This window comes from Cydia amplana, chromosome 2 (assembly GCF_948474715.1).
Source record: "Cydia amplana chromosome 2, ilCydAmpl1.1, whole genome shotgun sequence".
Classification (NCBI taxonomy): Eukaryota; Metazoa; Arthropoda; class Insecta; order Lepidoptera; family Tortricidae; genus Cydia; species Cydia amplana.
Genome location: NC_086070.1, coordinates 2,700,455 through 2,719,818, shown reverse-complemented (window position 1 = coordinate 2,719,818; position 19,364 = coordinate 2,700,455). Strand labels below are relative to the sequence as shown.

General features: G+C 39.4%; 2 protein-coding genes across 2 annotated transcripts; one reads left to right on the top strand and one right to left on the bottom strand.

The window, feature by feature from the left end:
• LOC134662049 (leucine-rich melanocyte differentiation-associated protein-like) lies at positions 1-5,245 on the top strand. Its single transcript, XM_063518318.1, has 5 exons — positions 1-256; positions 837-980; positions 1,759-1,869; positions 2,829-2,978; positions 4,996-5,245. Coding segments are annotated over exons 1-5 (642 nt in total). The 5' UTR covers positions 1-254; the 3' UTR covers positions 5,231-5,245.
• Positions 5,246-8,896: 3,651 nt separating this feature from the next.
• On the bottom strand, positions 8,897-19,132 carry LOC134661932 (peroxidase-like). Its single transcript, XM_063518188.1, has 13 exons — positions 18,678-19,132; positions 15,757-16,000; positions 15,269-15,382; positions 14,891-14,985; positions 14,308-14,481; positions 13,846-14,039; positions 13,305-13,506; positions 12,673-12,870; positions 12,034-12,217; positions 11,277-11,495; positions 10,782-10,845; positions 9,973-10,171; positions 8,897-9,106 (listed from the first exon to the last, which is right to left on the bottom strand). Exons 1-13 carry the CDS (start codon positions 18,922-18,924, stop codon positions 8,913-8,915), a joined length of 2,328 nt encoding a protein of 775 aa, XP_063374258.1. The 5' UTR covers positions 18,925-19,132; the 3' UTR covers positions 8,897-8,912.
• Between the last annotated feature and the right edge of the window lie 232 nt (positions 19,133-19,364).

Below are 19,364 nucleotides of genomic sequence, written 5' to 3'. Positions count from 1 at the left end.
TTGATATTTTTGTGATCGTGTTTTTCCGTACGTTTCTTTGGAATTTTCCATTAAATCAGTCAATCACCTGTTAAATTCTCATTAGAGAGCAAGCGTACTTATAATTTTCCTACAGACCGTTTGACTGTAATATAATTGTTTTGTAAATTAGATGCGAACCAAGTACTTCGAAGAATGACGACGGAGTGATCTCTGTTGATGTTTCGAGCGAGGTACTCGTAGACTCCATCACAGAAGTTCCACCAGACTTAATCATGTAAGTTGCCATTCAATAAAGTAACGTAATAATGTTAACAAGACTGGTAGATCTCATCGGGAACAGCGGGATAAGCTTGTCGCCTTTGTCAAAGACTGCAAGCTGCTTAAAGCCCCTTCCGCACTCGTGCGCGAATCTCAGCTCCGCGCCGCCCGCTTGGGATACGTATGGATAGTACAATCTAATAGCCGATTTAAACTCTCGCGCGAGCCACGAGACGAGCCGCGAGCCGCGCCACGAGACGCGAGTGTAAGCGGTGGGCTCGCGGCTCGTCTCGTGGCTCGCAAGCTCGTCGAGCTAATATGATTTAAACACTAACGGCACGGCATAAGGTTTATAACCGAATGACAAGCCGAACGCGAGTGTAAGCGGTGGACTCGCGTCTCTGGACGCGCTCACGGCTCGTCTCGTGGCTCACGCGAGAGTCTAAATCAGCTATAAAAGCTGTAACAGACGTTGGTACGGTCCGGGGCCTGTTCGATCGCAGCCATGAGTGAAAGAGAAAAGTTGACAGGACCAAGATCGCAGTCCAGTATGTCCGTCTGTTAGCACTATAACTGAAATGAAATGGTTGTTTCAGGACTACTGAGGGAAATGTAGAAAATGGAGAGGATCCGACAAGACTGACTCTGGCATATGAAAGACTGTACGAAATCCCACGCACAATAGTTGAACGGTTCGCAGACCATGTCTGGCATCTGGACATCAGCCACAACAAAATCACGTAAGTGGTAGTGGAATTTTACCCTTTAATGGACTAGATTGAAAAAAAAAACACAATTAAAGCCTCATTGCTATTCCATGGTCCTAAACATTCTATGTAAGAAAAAATACAGAAAAATGATTATGGGTGGTCATTTTTGCATTACAATACATATTGCCTAAAGGGTTCACCAAACTCTTGACTAACACATTTAAAGAAACTATTTTACTAGTAAAAATTACCTTTGTTTGTGATTTACATTGATATGTGGATTTTATTTATTTGATTTTCGGCTCATTAGCTGATATGGAGTTCTTAGTTAATATTTTTTATGTGTTCCTCTCAGACAAAGAAATCTTATGACCATTATTTAGGGTTCCATACCCAAAGGGTAAAAAACGGGACCCTATTACTAAGACTTCGCTGTCCGTTCCGTCCGTCCGTCTGTCACCAGGCTGTATCTCATGAACCGCGATAGCTAGACAGTTGAAATTTTCACAAATGATGTATCTCTGTTGCCGCTATAACAACAAATACTAAAAATAAAATAAAATAAATATTTAAGGGGGGCTCCCATACAACAAACACGATATTTTGCTCTATTTTTTGTTGATGGTGCGGAACCCTCCGTGCGCGAGTCCGACTCGCACTTGGTTGGTTTTTTAAACCATGGGTTTTTGGTCATAAACCTTTAGTGAGGAGAATCTAACTGTGCAAACTTCACATATTGAATTACATACCCATTTCTTTCCTTTTTATACAACTGTCTAGATTAGTCTCTCTCATTATAATTTTATAGGAACCTGGACCCTCTGGTGCACTTCAAGCACCTCACATCACTCATCGCGGATGACAACCCCATCACAGAGAACTGTATGCTGCCACCATTACCCAAACTACAGCTGTTATGGTAAGTACCGCTACCGTACAGACTTATATTACTGTATCAGTATTTCAACGGGCCTTTTTTTTTTTTTTCTGGCTTACTCCCTGCAATTTTGCCCAGGGTGAATTTGCCAATGTCGGTGTTGACTTTCACACGTGAGGAGAACGTTCGGTATAATAATTTTGTATTTTTGGAAGGATGTAGTTGGGAAACCCTAGAAACAAATAATTGTTATGGACATCACAGACAAACACATGACGAATACAAAAATTAGCAAAAAAGCGGGAAGCGGGTGACAGAACGTTAGTAGTGCCAACATGAAGGAAGTGGAAGAGAAGAATACTTTATATATATAATATAGATAGAGATATATTAGCAGAGCTCGGCGGGGGTGAGCTATTTTCCTTATAATATGACGTAAGACATGTCAAATTATAAGGTAAATAGCTCACCCCCGCCGAGCTCTGGACATGAATTATACGAATTAAATTAGAAAAGATAAGACGTTATTCAAGGGGCCTGATTACCCATCTGCCGGACGATATCGGCCTGTCAGTTAAACGCAAAAGGTGACAGTTGCGAACAACTGACAGGCTGATATTGCTCGGCGAACTGGTAATCTGCGGGCCTCTTCGGGCTGAAGTACTGGATATCCATGATGGGCTATGAAAAGCAGTGATCAATCAAATCTACTTACGTACAATTCTTGTCCTTGGTTGCGTAAATTGGGACCCAGCAAACTCACACTCCAATGCGGTGGATAAGCAGCAAATCAGCAATAAAAAAATACCTACCCGTTTTTTAATTTGAACTTATGTTACAATCTTTACATTTTAACTAGCTTATATGACAACTTTGTTAAGAGTTAAAAATGCACCTTGAGTAGTAACCATAAGCTCTAATCTATCTTACCTCAAGGGTTGGTCACAAATGCTTTAAAACTGAACCTTATATACTAAGTCATAAAGTTCAAATTTCCTCAGGGTCAACTATTGCAAGATCGGCTCCCTGTACCCATGGGTGGCTAAGCTGAAGGAATCCTGCCCCAACCTACAGTACCTGTGCCTCATGGGCAACCCGGCAGCACCGAGTTATCTCAATGGCGGGAACTTCTATGACTACCTACAGTACAGGTAAGAAAACTGAATGGTTTTGGGATAAAACTACTGATTGTCTCTAGGAATTTCTTAGAAATTGTGAAACAAATATCATTTGACATTTTGCTCAAAATTCATTTTCGTTATTATGTTTTTGACCATTTTACCAATCGAAGAGAACTGGTAAGAAAATTAAACCTCGACTTTTTTAATAATTATCGGATTAAAGAATAAATACGCAAGATGCGTTCAAAAAAAAAAGCGGCCAAGTGCGAGTCGGACTCGCCCATGAAGGGTTCCGTATTTAGGCGATTTATGACGTATAAAAAAAAAACTACTTACTAGATCTCGTTCAAACCAATTTTCGGTGGAAGTTTACATGGTAATGTACATCATATATTTTTTTAGTTTTAACCCCAAAAATTTATTGTTTTTTTTTCTATTTTTGTGTGAAAATCTTAATGCGGTTCACAGAATACATCTACTTACCAAGTTTCAACAGTATAGTTCTTATAGTTTCGGAGAAAAGTGGCTGTGACATACGGACGGACAGACAGACGGACAGACGGACAGACAGACAGACAGACATGACGAATCTATAAGGGTTCCGTTTTTTGCCATTTGGCTACGGAACCCTAAAAACAAGCTCAAGCTCAAGGCAATCAGGCTCAAGTAGCACCATGTTTTGGCAAGGTGCGAAGTCGGTGGAGGGGGAAGTGGCGCTGATCGTCACAAACACAGGTAATCTTATGGAATGTCTGACATTAGTACTAGCGGCAGCCGCTTGAACTAATTTTACTCCATAAGACTTAACGTAGAAAGTCTGCCAAAATGAGGGTAGCACCAGTCGTGCACCTAGCGAATAAAGCTACGGAACCCTCTCCACCGCGCACTTGTTGATACTAAGCAGTAGTTTGAATAGCGCTTCTCATTGCATTCATTTTGCAGCTTTTAGCAAGAAAAGATAGTACATGTGTACTAAAATCGCTATAACTTAAGTATAAGTGTTGTTCTAGTATTTATTATTCAGACGTTATGTCTATAAATGCCACATTTAAACCATATATGCAGCTACTGAATAACAAATAAGAAGTGGATTTCATTACAGCTTCCAGTAATAGCGTTAACCTTTATTCAAAAACTAGCTTTAAAACAGAAACTACAACCGCTTTTATACAGTTAAAAGTCTCCACCGACGCTCCTTTTCAGCATTTAGTAGCCACTATCACATTTTTCTTAATATTGTCTGCTTAATATATCACAACACAGAATATACACAGCTAATTGCTGCTAATGCTGCTATTATGCAGCTTTTAGTAACCACAAATGCTTTAAGCTGAATAATGTCTGACTAACTGTGTAAGAAATAAGTATTATTCAGCTTTAATACGCAAAACCGATACTATACAAAATTTATTCAGCATAAATTGGTATATAGGCCCACATATTTTTTTATTCCGAATTTAGTAATTTCCACCGCTTATACACACAATTTATGCAATCTTAATTTGAATAAGATGATAATTTTACTTCTATTATCCTGCTTGTGTGTTACTTGGGATAGCATGTTTAAGTACACGTCAACCAGTAACACACTAATTCTGTAATAATTTTAATAAATACAACAATCTTGAACCTTATTATTCCAATAGCAATCTTAGCTCGAACCAATTACGGGTAAAATATTTCCATTTTTCAAATTTTGTCGTTTGAATTAAGTTTTATAAGTTGTCCAATACTAATTCGTATGTAACAAATCCGTGATTATTTAGTAGGTAAAAAAAAACCGAACAAGTGCGAGTCGGGCTCGCCCACCGAGGGTTCCGTACTTTTTAGTATTTCTTGTTATAGGCACAGGAACAGACATTACATCATCTGTTCAAATCACAGTTCATGAGATACAGCCTGGCGACAGACGGACGGACAGAGGAGTCTTAGTGATAGAGTCCCGTTTTTACCCTTTGGGTACGGAACCCCAAAAATGAAATGTAAAAATCATAAAAAAAACAAGTACTTAACCAAAATTGACGAGTTTTAAAATATGTCTTTCTAGGCTATTCGTAATCTCCCAATTCCCGTCCCTCAACCACCTGGACGACCGCAAAGTCACCGAGGACCAACGAGCCGAGGCCCAGCGCCTCTACAAGAGGCCGTTCTTCGAAAGGATCGTGAAGCCCAGCTCCGGAGGTATCTCTCAACTCATACACGCACCCGTTAAATGGAGCAGCTTTCAGAATAAGATCACCTCGTTGTGGGCAGGTAAAGAGGAGCGGAATTTGTTGATTTAAGTGCATTTTTATTTAGTTTTCTTATACCCTTCAAAGTCACCGAGGACCAAACCGAGGCCCAAAGTCTATTCAAGAGGCCGTTCTTCTAAAGGATTGTGAAACTCAGCTCCGGAGGTATCGCGCAACTTACAATTTGCATTGTTTACTACACCTTATAATACAAAGTCCTCCGCCGCGTCTGTCTGTTTGTAAACTCAAAAACTGCTGAACAGATCTTCATGCGGTTTTCACCTATAAATAGAGTAATTCTTGAGGAAGGTTCAGGTGTACAATTTGTTAAGGTTTTGTGTAACCCGTGGGAATCCGGGGCGGGTCGCTTCTACAGCATGCAATTAAAATACGCACACCGGTAAAATGGAGCAGCATTTAGAATAAGATCAGCTCCATGTCAGCAGGTAAAGAGGGGATACATACATACATACATCAATGGCTCAGTGACCCAAAGAGGACCTTGGCCTCTGACACAAGAGAGCGCCACTCTACCCTATTCTGCGCCACTTCGTGCCAGTTGGGTATTCCGAGGGCGGACAGGTCTTTTAGGTCTTAAAGAGGGGATAAGTTTGTTGATTTAAAAACCTTTATTTATTTATTTCGTCATCGTAGAGGACCAAAAACAGAGGTTCTTTTGAGAAGATAGTTCGAACTAACTACGGTAAAATGGAGCAGATGGCAGACTTTATATTAGCTCCTAGTAGACAGCAAGTAAAAAAGAAACGTGTTGATTTAAGTGCTGTTTTATTATCTTATATTAACCTCAGTTACTAATAAGGACCAAAACTGAGGTCCAAAGTCTAAACAAAAAAGCTCAAATGAAATGGGAGAGATGGCTCAAATGTGAAGGAATTTACATAGCAACGATAAATCAATATAACCTCTCCATCCACTATTGGAGGAACTATCGAAAAATAAATCGGTTAATTCCTTCATTTATAATATGAATAGAGATTATGAGCAAAATTACGATTATGTATGAAATAATTATAATTTTTCGACTATATAACGTCAGGTGACAAGCAAAATCACAAGTTCATAACCATAGTGAACCATATTAGTACGAAAAGAAGGTTGATTTTTGTTTCAATATTTTATAGTAATTAGTGACTTTTGCTTGTCACCTGACGATAAGTCACTCATTGCTCTCTATTCGATTGCCATGTAGCTCGCTTACAACGAATATCCGTGGCAACCGTTTAAATAAAAATATTGCATTTCTTTCTAAAATATGGAAGAATGTGTAGTAGAAAGTTCATGGTTTAATACTATTGAATACTAGATAATAGATAAGACTTCTAACATTCCAAAAAGCAATAACTGCCATTTGAATTCCGAACTGATCTGAGAAGTGATCGACAAATGGTTGTGATTTAATGTTTTCCCATTTTTAAAGGAAATGCCAAATAATGTACAACATAGTATCGTTATAGAGAAATATAGTAAGACAAGAGTGCTCACTCCATACATCAGTTTTGGTACCAAAAAGACTATTATTTTCAGTGTCGACATCTAGCATCGAGTAGCGGAACTATCAGTACTGCTACATCTATTGTGTCTCTGTCTATCTACATGTATTTTTTTCTCTATGGTATCGTTATGATGTATGTTACATTTTCTTATGAACTCATGAGCGTGAGTCATACTAGCAGGGATCGGAACCGGTTTTTTGCAAAAACTTAGAAATAACCATATTTTTCGAATTATTTTATACTTGAAATGTAGGACTCAGTTGTGTTTTTAGGTTACGACTTCGTATTATTAGATTGCTCAATCATCCAAAATCTATATATATAATCATTTCTAAAGTAATTAGCAAAGAACGAAAAAATACCATTTCCGTTCCCATACAAAAAATACCGGTATCCGATCCCTGCATACTAGTATTTGATCAAATTGTCGCATTTCATCGTGACGCAAAATCTACAGATAGCCTATCTCGTAATTTCGACACACGTAAACCTTATCAGCAAACACAACAATGTCGATGAAAATGCCAAACGCTGATGGAAATCTTGCCATATCATACCTACATATATTTATATTATATTTTTAATCGAATGAAGGTGTACAGAATGTTATTGTCATCCCGTGTTTCAAACCAAGAGAAAGCATTATAAGAGCCGTTTGTACCCACCATCATCACAGTTTAACATCAATGTCTTGTATGAAAATTTGAGAGATGGGATGAAAGTTGATGCCGCCGCCATATTGAATTAGTATTAAATACATACTAATTCAGTACGAGTTCTTAGTTCAATACGAGTATAATGTGCCAAAGAAATATACAAACGTAAGCTCAAAAACATTGCCTCATTTGGGTCAGTCAACTAAACAGTAGTTAAAAAGTGTATTTGTTTTTTAAATGCATACACGTTTTGATCTCAAATGTATCGCACCCAAAGAGAGAATTTTTCTGTTAAATAACATTATTATTGAATAATATGTTATATACTAGCTCTTACTACGGCATAGAGCAATCCATGTATGAAGAGTTGAAGACAGTTAAGACCCACGTAAATTTGTGTTTTATCATAATGTGCTTTAGGCCTATTTTGCTGTCGTCCATTGTTATTGTTCTGGGGTAATTTTCCTATTAAGCGATCCAGTTTAAAATCACAAACTGAATATACCTGCCTACATAGACGTTTAAAAACATAGAATGCACAAAACTGAATATAGACATCAGAAAACTTAGAAATCACAAAACTGACTATAGACGTCAAAAACGGAAGTTTTGTAGCAAAGTTAAAAAAACTGGATGACTTGTGGCGAAATTTATTTTCAATAATTTTATTAATATGAATAATATCCATAAACAATTATGATAATAATCTATCTTTCTCAATATTGTATAATTTCAATGACTGATTAGTATCCGTGTTCTAAAATTTTGATATATTCTAAATTAGATCAGCATGTTAAATATTTGTCTTTTTAATATAATACTCATATTATGGTAAAAGTACCTATTAATAAAATACTAATAAAGGTTATTCATTAAAAATGTATTTAATATTATCTAAATTCTAAAGTTACACGAAAATATATGCGAATAAACAAATTTTCTAAATTTTAACAATATTTAAAAGTAGATTTTACCCTAATCTCTATTGATTAGAAATCCCAATCCTAACCTAAAAAATCTTACAATAATACGTAACTGTCTTTCGTCCATTTCCTCTAAGTGTTACTGTTTACTATTTAATTAGATTAAGGCAAACGTTTATACAGGTATTTATTGTTTAATTATTTACAGTAATAAATAAAATAATAAAATAAAGGTTATTTTAATCAAAACAGGCAACATTTTCCTCTATCTGTGTACCATTTAGTATTCAAATCACATACTAAACAGCAATCATTTATTGACTTTGGGTCGAACTTATTTAGTTGCAGTAAGGTCTAAAATGGTCCTATAATTAACGGTGTTAACTATGGCTATCAAGCGACTATCCGCAATGACGTAAGTACCTACAAATCGATATCAACCTTAAAATTGAAATAAGGGCTTTTTTGTCTGGCAATTTGTTAGTAGATAAAGTTGTGTAATTTAAATTTCCAAGGATGGGGATCGATACATTTCTATAACTTTCAAATTTGGCACATTTTTGACTGACAAAGTTGCCAGACTATAAGTTGGGTAAAATGAATGAAAATTTGAAATAGTCGACGGCGTTTGGTAGTTTATTTAATCACATTCAAAGCTATTAGGTCTTTTCCATGCCGCCAAGTTGACGTAAGGGATGGCCGAGTAGTCCTGGCAGCTGTATTTGGGGTTGTACGCGGATTCGATCTCGAACGGTGAGCGCTGCACGTACGTCACATCCGTGTTGTCGCAGATCAGACGCGCCATCGAAGATTTTTTAATCTCTGACAGTTGTTCTGTGGGAAAAAATATAGATTCAATACATTTTTAGACACACTTTTGGCGACTATAATTCTATGTCTAAGACATTTCTTTCTTCTTTAAGAACCTTTTCAAAGAGCCTAAAGTGGATGTGTTTGTTTTTGCCAGCATTTTATTGAATTTTCATCAGAACAACTATTACGTACATCGGGAAGTTGAACTGGTCAGTAAGAAATGCATACTTGGAAAAATTCGACCTAATCCGCCATGACCCAGGTGGCCGAATGGCTCAGGCACCGGCCGTGATAGCAGAGGACACGGGTTCGATTCCAGCTTTGGGCACAGGAGGAGGCATTGGTCACTTTTTCTTAGCATATGTCATTTATTTCAGTTTCAATTTTGCTCTGTATATGTCACCGTAAAATTGTAAACGCTCGTCAGTTTATAATCTCGCTAGTTAAATTATAAACTGACGGTAGGGAGATTATAAACTAACCTAACGTAAATTAACGGGTTCACAATCTTACGGTGTCATATACCGGGTGCTTCCTGTAACAGGAGCAATAAATTAAACTAAAGGCTGTACTGCTCAAACTGACCAACATTTGTTCCGCAACTTTTAAAAATTATGAATCCTTTAGACTTCCTCTTTTTCATACAAAATAAATATTGCCTTCAATGTACGCTGACATCAGTGTGTTTAACGTTGCTTGTCACGCTTTAAACATAACAAAATTTGCAATACATTGCGTCTTAGAATAAACTTTAAAGTGTAATAAAAATCAAAACATGAGTTATTTTCAAAAGTTGCTGAACAGATGTTGGTCAGTTTGAGGAGTACAGCCTACAGTTTAATTTATTGCTCCTGTTACAGGAAGCACTCTGTATAACATGAACTTACCAGTGGTAAATGGATAGGGCTGGTCGCTGTTATCATAAAAGTATCTGTCACCAATCCTGGTCCGGTAGAACTGCTCAGCGACGATACACTGGAAGGTGTGGCCCAGGATCGAACCGTGGACGTCCTTCTCAAGCATCCCTCCAACGAACAGGTCCACGTCGTCTACGCAGTCGTATAACGTGGCGAGGGCGTTGATGCGCTGAAAAAAAAAATTGAACGACAAGACTTTGAAAGACGTCAAAGGGCCCCAGAAGCTATGACGTATATACACGTCAAGGACAGACAAACCGTTATAAACAAGTCTACAGGTATGAATTTCAACTTTTATTACCTGTGTATTCCTCTACCTACTGTTTTTTTGTAACTTTAGACAGGATTTCAAAGACACTTAATTAGATAGGTAAAAATATTGAAGCCCGAGTTTTGACAGCTTAAATAGAGGCACTGTATGGCGTACACAGGAATGTGACAAAACTTGGGCGTTCTAAGTATCAACAATGTCACCCATCAAATTAATGGCTTCATTGTCTTGCACTACTGAGGCAGTCAGCTGCAGAGAGAGGTGACCCCCTTCTACATACAAACTCACCTCGTCACCACTCACCAGCTAACTGTACATGGTTTTAAGTTATTGCCTAATTAGCTTAACACTGGCCGAGGCAGTTCGAATAGAAGTTGTGACAACTTTCAACACCAACGTCATCCTTCCTTCATACTTTTTTGTTTGACCTGAACTACATTAAAAGAAAAGACTAATTATTTCAAAGGCCTCCTTTCTAAGTAACCTATAGATGTTAAGGTTTACTCACGTCTTGGGACATTTCTCCAGCCAAATCTTGGAAGTTTCTGGCTCTGCTTAACCCGCAGACCTCTCTGAAAAGTTTAAAATTGAATAAGTTATCATAGATAACAGGCTGTCATCAAACCAACCAACCATCGGGTCGTGTTTGGCGAAACTGCTGCCGAGTGTACCTAACTGTCAACGCAGCGAATTACGTTATAGGTACTTAGATAAGTGCAGTGAACTTGTGACATCTATCATCTATCACAGAATAAATAATAGTACTAGGTACAGAAGATTCACTCTAACAAAACGCGTCTATTACGACAGATATGACCGATACTGGTGGCACAAGCGCGAGCAGGCGTCCGTTCCGTAGCAGTGCGCGGCAACTACTATGGCTAGACACCAACATTAGTGTAGGCCGCATGTACTTGTAGCGACGCGATGAAATCGCGGAGCGAGCCACGCCTGCACCTATGGAGTTTTAAGATCAAGCGGGTCGTATGCTTCTTTTCGTTACCTGAAGTCGTTATAGCTCGCCAGCCCATGATCCCGGCCCCTCTGTATGTCCATGGCAATGAGGTCCATGCCCCAGCTGTTGCAGGACTTGAACAGCTTGTTGGTCAGCTCCCCGGTCACGTAGACGTCCGACTCCGAGGAGGCGTATGCTAGGGCTCCGCGCATCAGGTCGTCGAATGCGACCTCTAGGAGCGATGGGTTTTGGTAGTGGTCGCTGAATCTGAAAAAGAGAAAGTTTTTACGAAAAGTTTGCACTACTTTTTTGTATTTGGAAAATTGTATGTTAATGTTAATACTAATGGAATCAAGAGTTCTTTCGACCATATAACAAAGTAATGACAATGACCTAATATGAAGTTCAATTTTTCGCACGGTCAAGGCATTAGGAACTTTTACATTTGCGGCCGACTTTATGTTTTTGACATTACTTATAAGATCAAGACTGTATTCGTTGGCCACCTATTTTGAAAACCAGCTTTTCCTGGTCCCGGTAGAAAAGGGAAAGCCTAGAAATTGCTGGCATAAATCCTTAAGATCGGGCGTGCTTTCCGACTTCAGAAGTCACCAATCATGGAGTCCAAAGCAGTAATGAGGAATTGAGAATGCAACCAGCTAGTGTTATACGCTAAACTGAACAAATGGATCCAACCGTCTCAGAAAAATCGAAGTGTTCCTCGTTTTCATAAAAAAATAAAGATCCCGATGGATTAAGAACCTCCCCCTTCTAAATTTTGAAGTTGGTTAAATGCATAACTAACTTGTAAGCATAAGCGGTCTGATAGCTGGCCGGACAAGTCATAAACGTCTCCGGCACCATAGAGTGCAGGAACCGGAAGGCGGCCGCCCCGAAGCTGTTGATGCACCCCGGATGTACGGCGTCGCTGTAGTCGCGGCTGTACAGGCTGGAGGGCGATATCCGGTAGTAGCGGAAGTAGTTTTCACCTGGAAAAGGAAGGGGGTAAATAACAATTTCGCAATTTTAAAGGCGAAAGATGAACTACCTACTGGATTCACTTGTTTACACGAGAAAATTATGAAGACTAGGATTATACATTTATCATTTCTGCCCACCATACTTGAAAATTTGGCCGTCAAATTTTAATGCCTATTTTGACAAATCAAAATTGCATATGTCTTAGCATTTTTTTTAAGACTAGAAGGCTTTATGTCAACAAGTTTCGTGCTCAGGAGTTGGCACTGTATTGGCTTGTTTGTATCAATGATACAAATACCTAATATTACCAGTTGGCTACCGGCTTAAATTAGCTTAGCTTTACCTATCATACATCTGTGCCAAGTGAGTTCATCCGATACCAAAATTTGCACCTTCCATTCCATACATTGGGTGACACTACTTCCCTAGCTAATATCCAACCTGTACTTATAATATTACTCACCAAAGTTCAGCGGCAGCCACTCCTGATAAGTTATATGCTGGAGCTCAGCGATGACTATCCTCCTGGCCTCCTGGTAGATCTTCTCGTCGCTCCACATGGGGTTCAGGGAGCCCAGGGTGTCGGCGATGCGGTTGTGTTCGCGTATCAATATCGTGTGCATCATGGCGAGCGTTGGAGTCTGGTTAATCCTGCCGTCACCTGTTGAAATCAGGACGGGTTATTCTCAATAGTTACCACCAAGTTGTTACCAGTGGTAACTACTGGAAAAAAACCCAGTAGGTACTTACTAGCAGGAATAACCCATCAACCACACTTGAGTTTACAAAATGACATAAAACACAGCGATTAAGCAAAGATACAATAAAATTAAAAGTGTATTTACATAATAATTTTATGTTAATGCGCTTAACTTGATAGGAAGTGAAATATTTTCATTGTTAGAAAGAATACCTACCAGCATGGCTGCAGAGCGTGTCATAGTCGAGCGAGAAATATTCGCACTTTCCCCTTCCCCTTTTCCCGCTTTCCCCTTTAATTTGTTCTTGTGAAGTTACGAGGTGGATAATGTCAGTTGTGCTAAATATGGGGCTATTCATCACAGTAATATTTCCACCACGAAGCATAATACTTACCAGCCATGTAACAAGGCTCGGACGAGTTCCTCAAGTCACAGACGTCCATCTTCTTGTCCACCGACGGCGGGAATCCTCTTTTGTTGTACGGTTTTTTTTCCTCCTTCAGCCTGCCTCCACTCATCGTGCGCAGCTTTTTGGCTAAAACTGGATCTGAACCGTAGACCTGGGAGCCGTCGACGAAACTGGTCGCACCGTTTAGCTGAAAAAAGGGGAAAATTATCATTAACGTTACAATACTGCACCACGCATGACAGCCGGATTGCATTAGCAAAATTGAATGTGAAAGCATCTGAATTCTCTGCTGGACGGACGCCACTCAGGCGCCGTTTTTTACCAGTTACCTACTTGTTGAGAAGGCCCAAGCCTGCAGTCCTCTCTTGGCGTGGTCACACTTATCACGAAGTTCAAACATCGGATCCCGTAGTGTCTTTAGAAGGGGTCGTCAGGAACGTTACGCTGCCCTCGTTGACGGTGACATTACAGTGTCCACCCCGCCAAACGTTCCGCTGGAAGCCCGTTACCAGATCGTTTCACTTACTTGCTCAGCAGGCCCAAGCCTGCAGTCCTCTCTCGGTGTCGTGACACTCCTCACGAAGTTGAGACACCGGATCCCGTGGTATCTATAGAAGGGGTCGTCGTCAGGCACGCAAATGGGTATGCACTTGTCGTTCTGCAAATCGGGGGACAACACGTCGACGCCTTCGCCGACGCAGCATTGGATACCGCCTTCATCTAGAAATATGATGATAGAAGGATTTTAAAGTACTTATTGAAACATCTACATGATTATGTTGTACCTTTTATATACCTAATAATGCTGGAGTAGTAGTCCATAAGGTCCTATAGATGATGAATATGAACTTTCTCTACTACCCGTAGCAAGAATCTAAATAGGTCGTCACAACACTGATGATTTTCTCGTTCTTGCGTTCTTTGGGTAAATCACGACTATAGTTTATTAAATTAAGCATATTTATATATTTTAAACATGCTAACTCACCAGTCACCTCTAAGCTATGTGTCAGCAAGTCATGGGTAATGAACTGCCCCCACTGCATGTTCATGAAGGAAAACACCCGACTGTTGACCGCGTGGTCCGCGAACAGCCGAGTGGACAACACCCGAGGACTTGGCAGTTGGGCGCCGCTCTTGGCCACCGGCATTGCGTAGATACCTGCAGATAACAAAGATTCAGGCTGAAAAGGGCGCTATCGAGGAACGAGGGGACCAATGCACGCGATGGAGGTTCTTGACGTGGGCGTAAACTCTGTCTTGAGGTGGACAAAACACACAAACGTACATGTTTACAGATTCCTGTAATGCAGTCGCAGCTCGATTCTTGGTAGATGAAATGTTTGATAATCTTTAAGATTTAGGAAAATTATAGCCTACCTAATATTAGATATTACCTACATATTATTAAGTTTTTAATAATTTTAGTTTTAAGGCATGTATGTATTTCAAACACAATACCTGTATTGTTTTATTGAATAAATATATGACTATGACTATGGTATTTATTTTAAGTACAAGTACGCCCGGGTGGGCTAGAGTTTATCTCCGCCTAAGGAAAGTTTACTCACCATCAGCATACCGCGGAGGGGCCACCCTCGTGAATGGAGAAGCTTTCTTCCCCCAATATGGACGCACGAGGTTGTTGCAGGTCCCGTCTATGGTCCTGGTAACAGATCAATAAAACCGTTACACTGACTCAGGAACAGTGTCCCTATTCCCAAAACAAGTAGTGTTGGGTAGGACACAAGATTTTTAAAAAAGCTTATATGAGTAGATACCTAAAAATGAGGTGGTACAGTGTTCTACTTCAAATGAGATGAGCTACAAATCAAGGGGTCTCAGTAATATTGCTTCGAGATTTGATGCAATATACCTATGAAATGCGTGCGAGCAGATAAAAACTCCTATTCGCATTTCAACCCTTCAACACAACATTACCGCTTTACCTGTATTTTGAATCTGTGCAGCTAAGTTGGACCGGCTTGCAGTAGCGCGGGTCGTGGATCTTGATGACTTGGTGCTCAAGGAATGCCATGAAGGTGTTCGGGGTCACATTGGAGCTGCGGAAAATATAGCAATTAATGATGGCAAACAGATGTTTAACTAATTATCTTAAGGGCGTCGAAAAGTGCTGCGTGTATACATACGAAGCGGAAAAACGAGACTGAGAATTGTATTAACTAGGAGGCGGCGATCTCACCAGATGAGCAATGGTCACAGTTCAGTGTTAGGTCAGTTGGGGCAACCGACCCCAACACACAGCGTTCACAGCGTTCTAGTTAGCTCCTACAAACGAGCAGGGCCGATCTCAACTAAACTATGAATTAACGGGCCTTACGAGACATCAGTGAAATTACTTAATTAACAGTGGCTTGTCTATTCAGAGATTCCTAACTGAACACCTTATTCAGCAACAGAAAAAAAAGAAACTCACGAAGAGCAAACTTTAAGCTGCAGCAACTTGGTAGCCGTCAGGATCTCATGGGACAGCTCGGCAGCAGCCTTCGTCTCCGCGTTCTGCTTGCCCGTGAAGAAATGCAGCATGGACGGCGTGCAGGCTGCCAGGGTTATGCCGTTCTTGGCCAACTCGTTGCCCCGGCGGGCTGAGGCGCGGGACAGTTCGCGGCCGCAGCGGAGGGATTCGGCTACCATTTCGGAGGTGATTGGGCCTTGTTCGTCTGAAAGTGCGAGTTAGGATTAGATACGAGTACATAAAGCAGCGCCATATAAGATATAATACGAAAACATGCTGATTACGTTAAATTGCATTTTGGGAAATTCGATGGGGATTCTCTTTGCCATCATAGCATAACCAGCAGGCCTAATTGTACCTGTACATAAAATAGTGGTTCTGTGAGCTAAGGAGAAAAAATTTCAAAACCTGAATTGATTTTTTTAATTAAGTAGCTACCTACTTTTAATTAAGTAGGTAGGTAATTAATTATCGAACCTGCTCACAAAATGTACCAGATTGAGTGGAGAAATACCTACAACCTGTACCCAGAGGAAAACAACCGGACAAACGCACATACGAAAGCATATTAAATTTGTCCAAGTTGAAACGGAGACGTTTCGCTCGTGCTTGGCGCTCGGTCAATGGGGTTGGCAACTGTCAAAGGTTTGCATAGATGGCGCCATCATAGCTTGCCCCTTTTTCTATGAGATTTGGCTTAAAGGGCTGGCATCCAAGGTATTAAAAAAAACAAAAAAAAAATACAATTCTAGGGATTGACAGGGCAAGCTATGATGGCGCCATCTGCTAAATATTTCGACCGGCCAACGTAATAACATATACTAATCTATGCGGCCAACATAAGTAGACACGATGTAGACAGAACAATATGTCCGTAATAAAACATCATATGTCACATTATTTCCCGATTCACATTCGACCCATTGTTTATTCACGAAACAATACATAAGTATAATAGGTATTACTTTATGCTATGTCAATACGTAGACACGATGTAGACAGAGCTCACCGCAAAAGGACATATCTCAAATTATGTCTTCTTTTGGTCTATATTAACAATAGAGCATATTTCCGCGCACGCATGATTAGGTAACGTCACGTGCGCAAACGCACGTGTTGAGTAATAGGTAATAGTGATGCTTAACAGGCACAGGTGTACAGGTGCTACAAGGAAAGATAAGGTATGGCTTTCTAGAAAATATAGATAATGAGTTATTGCTGGAAACTTACTAAACGTCGCCTTCAATGCCTGCCTTATTTTTTATTTATTTTTAGGGTTCCGTACTAAAATGGCAAAAAAGGAACCCTTAATGGTGCCACTCTGTCAGTATGTGTTTTTTAATAGATAGTTTTTGTAGCATTTTTAGGACTCCTTTAGGAACCCTTATAGTGCATCCATGGCTTAGCTCAGTGATAGTTAAGAAAGCTGCAATTTGGTATAGGTGTGGACACCTATTATTTAATTATATTAAGTGTAGATTCTAACATAACTATAACCCACAGACAATCCAACCTCTAGACATAGCATAGTCGCGCTACCCCCTCTGCCACACATACGGTAGCGTTACTCCATCTTCGAGTCAATCCCGTGCCGTGATTGGTCCGTGTCTTTGAACGGACCAATCACGGCACGGGATTCGCTCACCTCGTCCCCCCGCACCCCCCGTATTTTTTGGCAGCATCGGTTTCTTGAAAGAATTGGTCTAAGCTCAGTCTAGAGGTTGGATTGTCAGTGCTATAACCTAAACTATAGCCTGACCAGTAATATATGATAATTGTCAAGAGGGCGCTGTTATTCCCATGTATAGGGTGACAATTCAGTGTAGTATGAAAAAATTTGTTCCAGTGAAATTCCGCAACATGGCGCACCCTCAATAGATCCTGGTTCACCTATACGTTTGTATGGAAAGGCTCTCAGGACCGTAACGGACGGACAACCATGGGCTCTACTTTCAGCATTACCCCACGTTCTCTTGTTTTTTGTTGTCTTAGCTCATCTGAAGCTGTGGGTAGGCAACGATATACGGGATGGACATTTTTTACATACTTATTTTTTTTATTCTACACTTCTAAAATTCAAGGTTTCTGATAAGCTATATAGGTAACCCCAGTCTTGGTCTTTAAGTTATTTGCTTATATGATTTTATACGAAACTTGGTAGGTACGTAAGGTCAATGTGGCTAACCCTGTCATAGGTACTATTCCGTCCGCGAGCGTATATTTCTTTTTTTTCAATCGTAGGAAAAAAAACATCTGCTGTTGATTGCTGAAACTAAAAGCAATCGCTGCTATTGTCGATGAGGTTATAAATTATCAATTTTGTTCGAGAAAAATGCTAGTGACGGAATTAGCCACATTGACCTTACCCATTAATGAACATATCAGTTTTTTCGTAAGTAAACTTTCTTTTTCATACTTGTGCATATTTTTTTAGGGTAAATCTATTAAAATTCTAGGGTGTCTCCTTTCTGCAATCCCTCTTAAATTACGTAGCTGTGATCTTATAGCATGAGCTGATAATATCTAGTATAGATAAAAAAAATCTGTGGCGGTTGAAGATATATCTACACTTGTATCTAGGATTAGAATGAGCAAACCGACAGGTATTTCGAGAGATAACCGCGTTATCATATAATAAATCTTATATTTTGATGACTTAAAACTTACTTTTAAGTACGTGGCTAATTATAATAAAGGTACCATCCCAATATTTTTTTAAAAATATATAGGTATATTTGGTACACTAGAATAAATAAATAAAACGAATTGCTGCCAATTTACTCTTCCTAAATTTAGATTTGTTTGATTTTTCTTGTTAATCAATATTAGGTAGGTAATTAATTATCAGATAAAGTTTTTCTTAGTTTAAAATTGGTACTTACTCATAGAATGCGTTTTAAACAAATCCGTAATCTCCGACCCAATTTTGTCCAACACGGGGCACAGGTCGGGACACCAGTCGTTCGCCAGTAGCCCCCACCCTGTATAATAACACCCATTCGCACCACTTATCACTAAACAAGCAATTACACTAATAAAAACACTCCCACAATCACCAAAAAGGTTTTTCGTATTCATGTTTGGCATAACGAGCGAGTTCCTTCGTTTAAAAAAATAGGTCGCGCGCATTATTTAATCGCTAATGGATTTGAAAATGGAACGTCACTTTTTTAATTTAGTTTTAGGCCAGTGTTTTAGACTGATGTCTTTATGTTTACACTAATCAAGTTAAAGTAATGGTTTTGTACTGAGTTAAGTGCCATTTGCAGGTTGTAATCAAGTCACGTATGTTTCGTAAGTCATTTGCTGGGGGATAGGGCATTTCCTCATATCCTTTACACCATATTTGCTCAACAGCATTGTATCTCGATTATCATTTATATTACATAATTAATTATTATCGGCCAATTTAGTCTTGTGATATTTGATTACCTTATTAATTTTACCTTATTGCTTGGTAGTTCACCTACTTGGTCATTTACATGTACTTTGCGATCCAGATTAAGTACTTATATATGCATCAATTTAATAATGAATCATCCACAAAAAACACCTTAAAATGATTTATC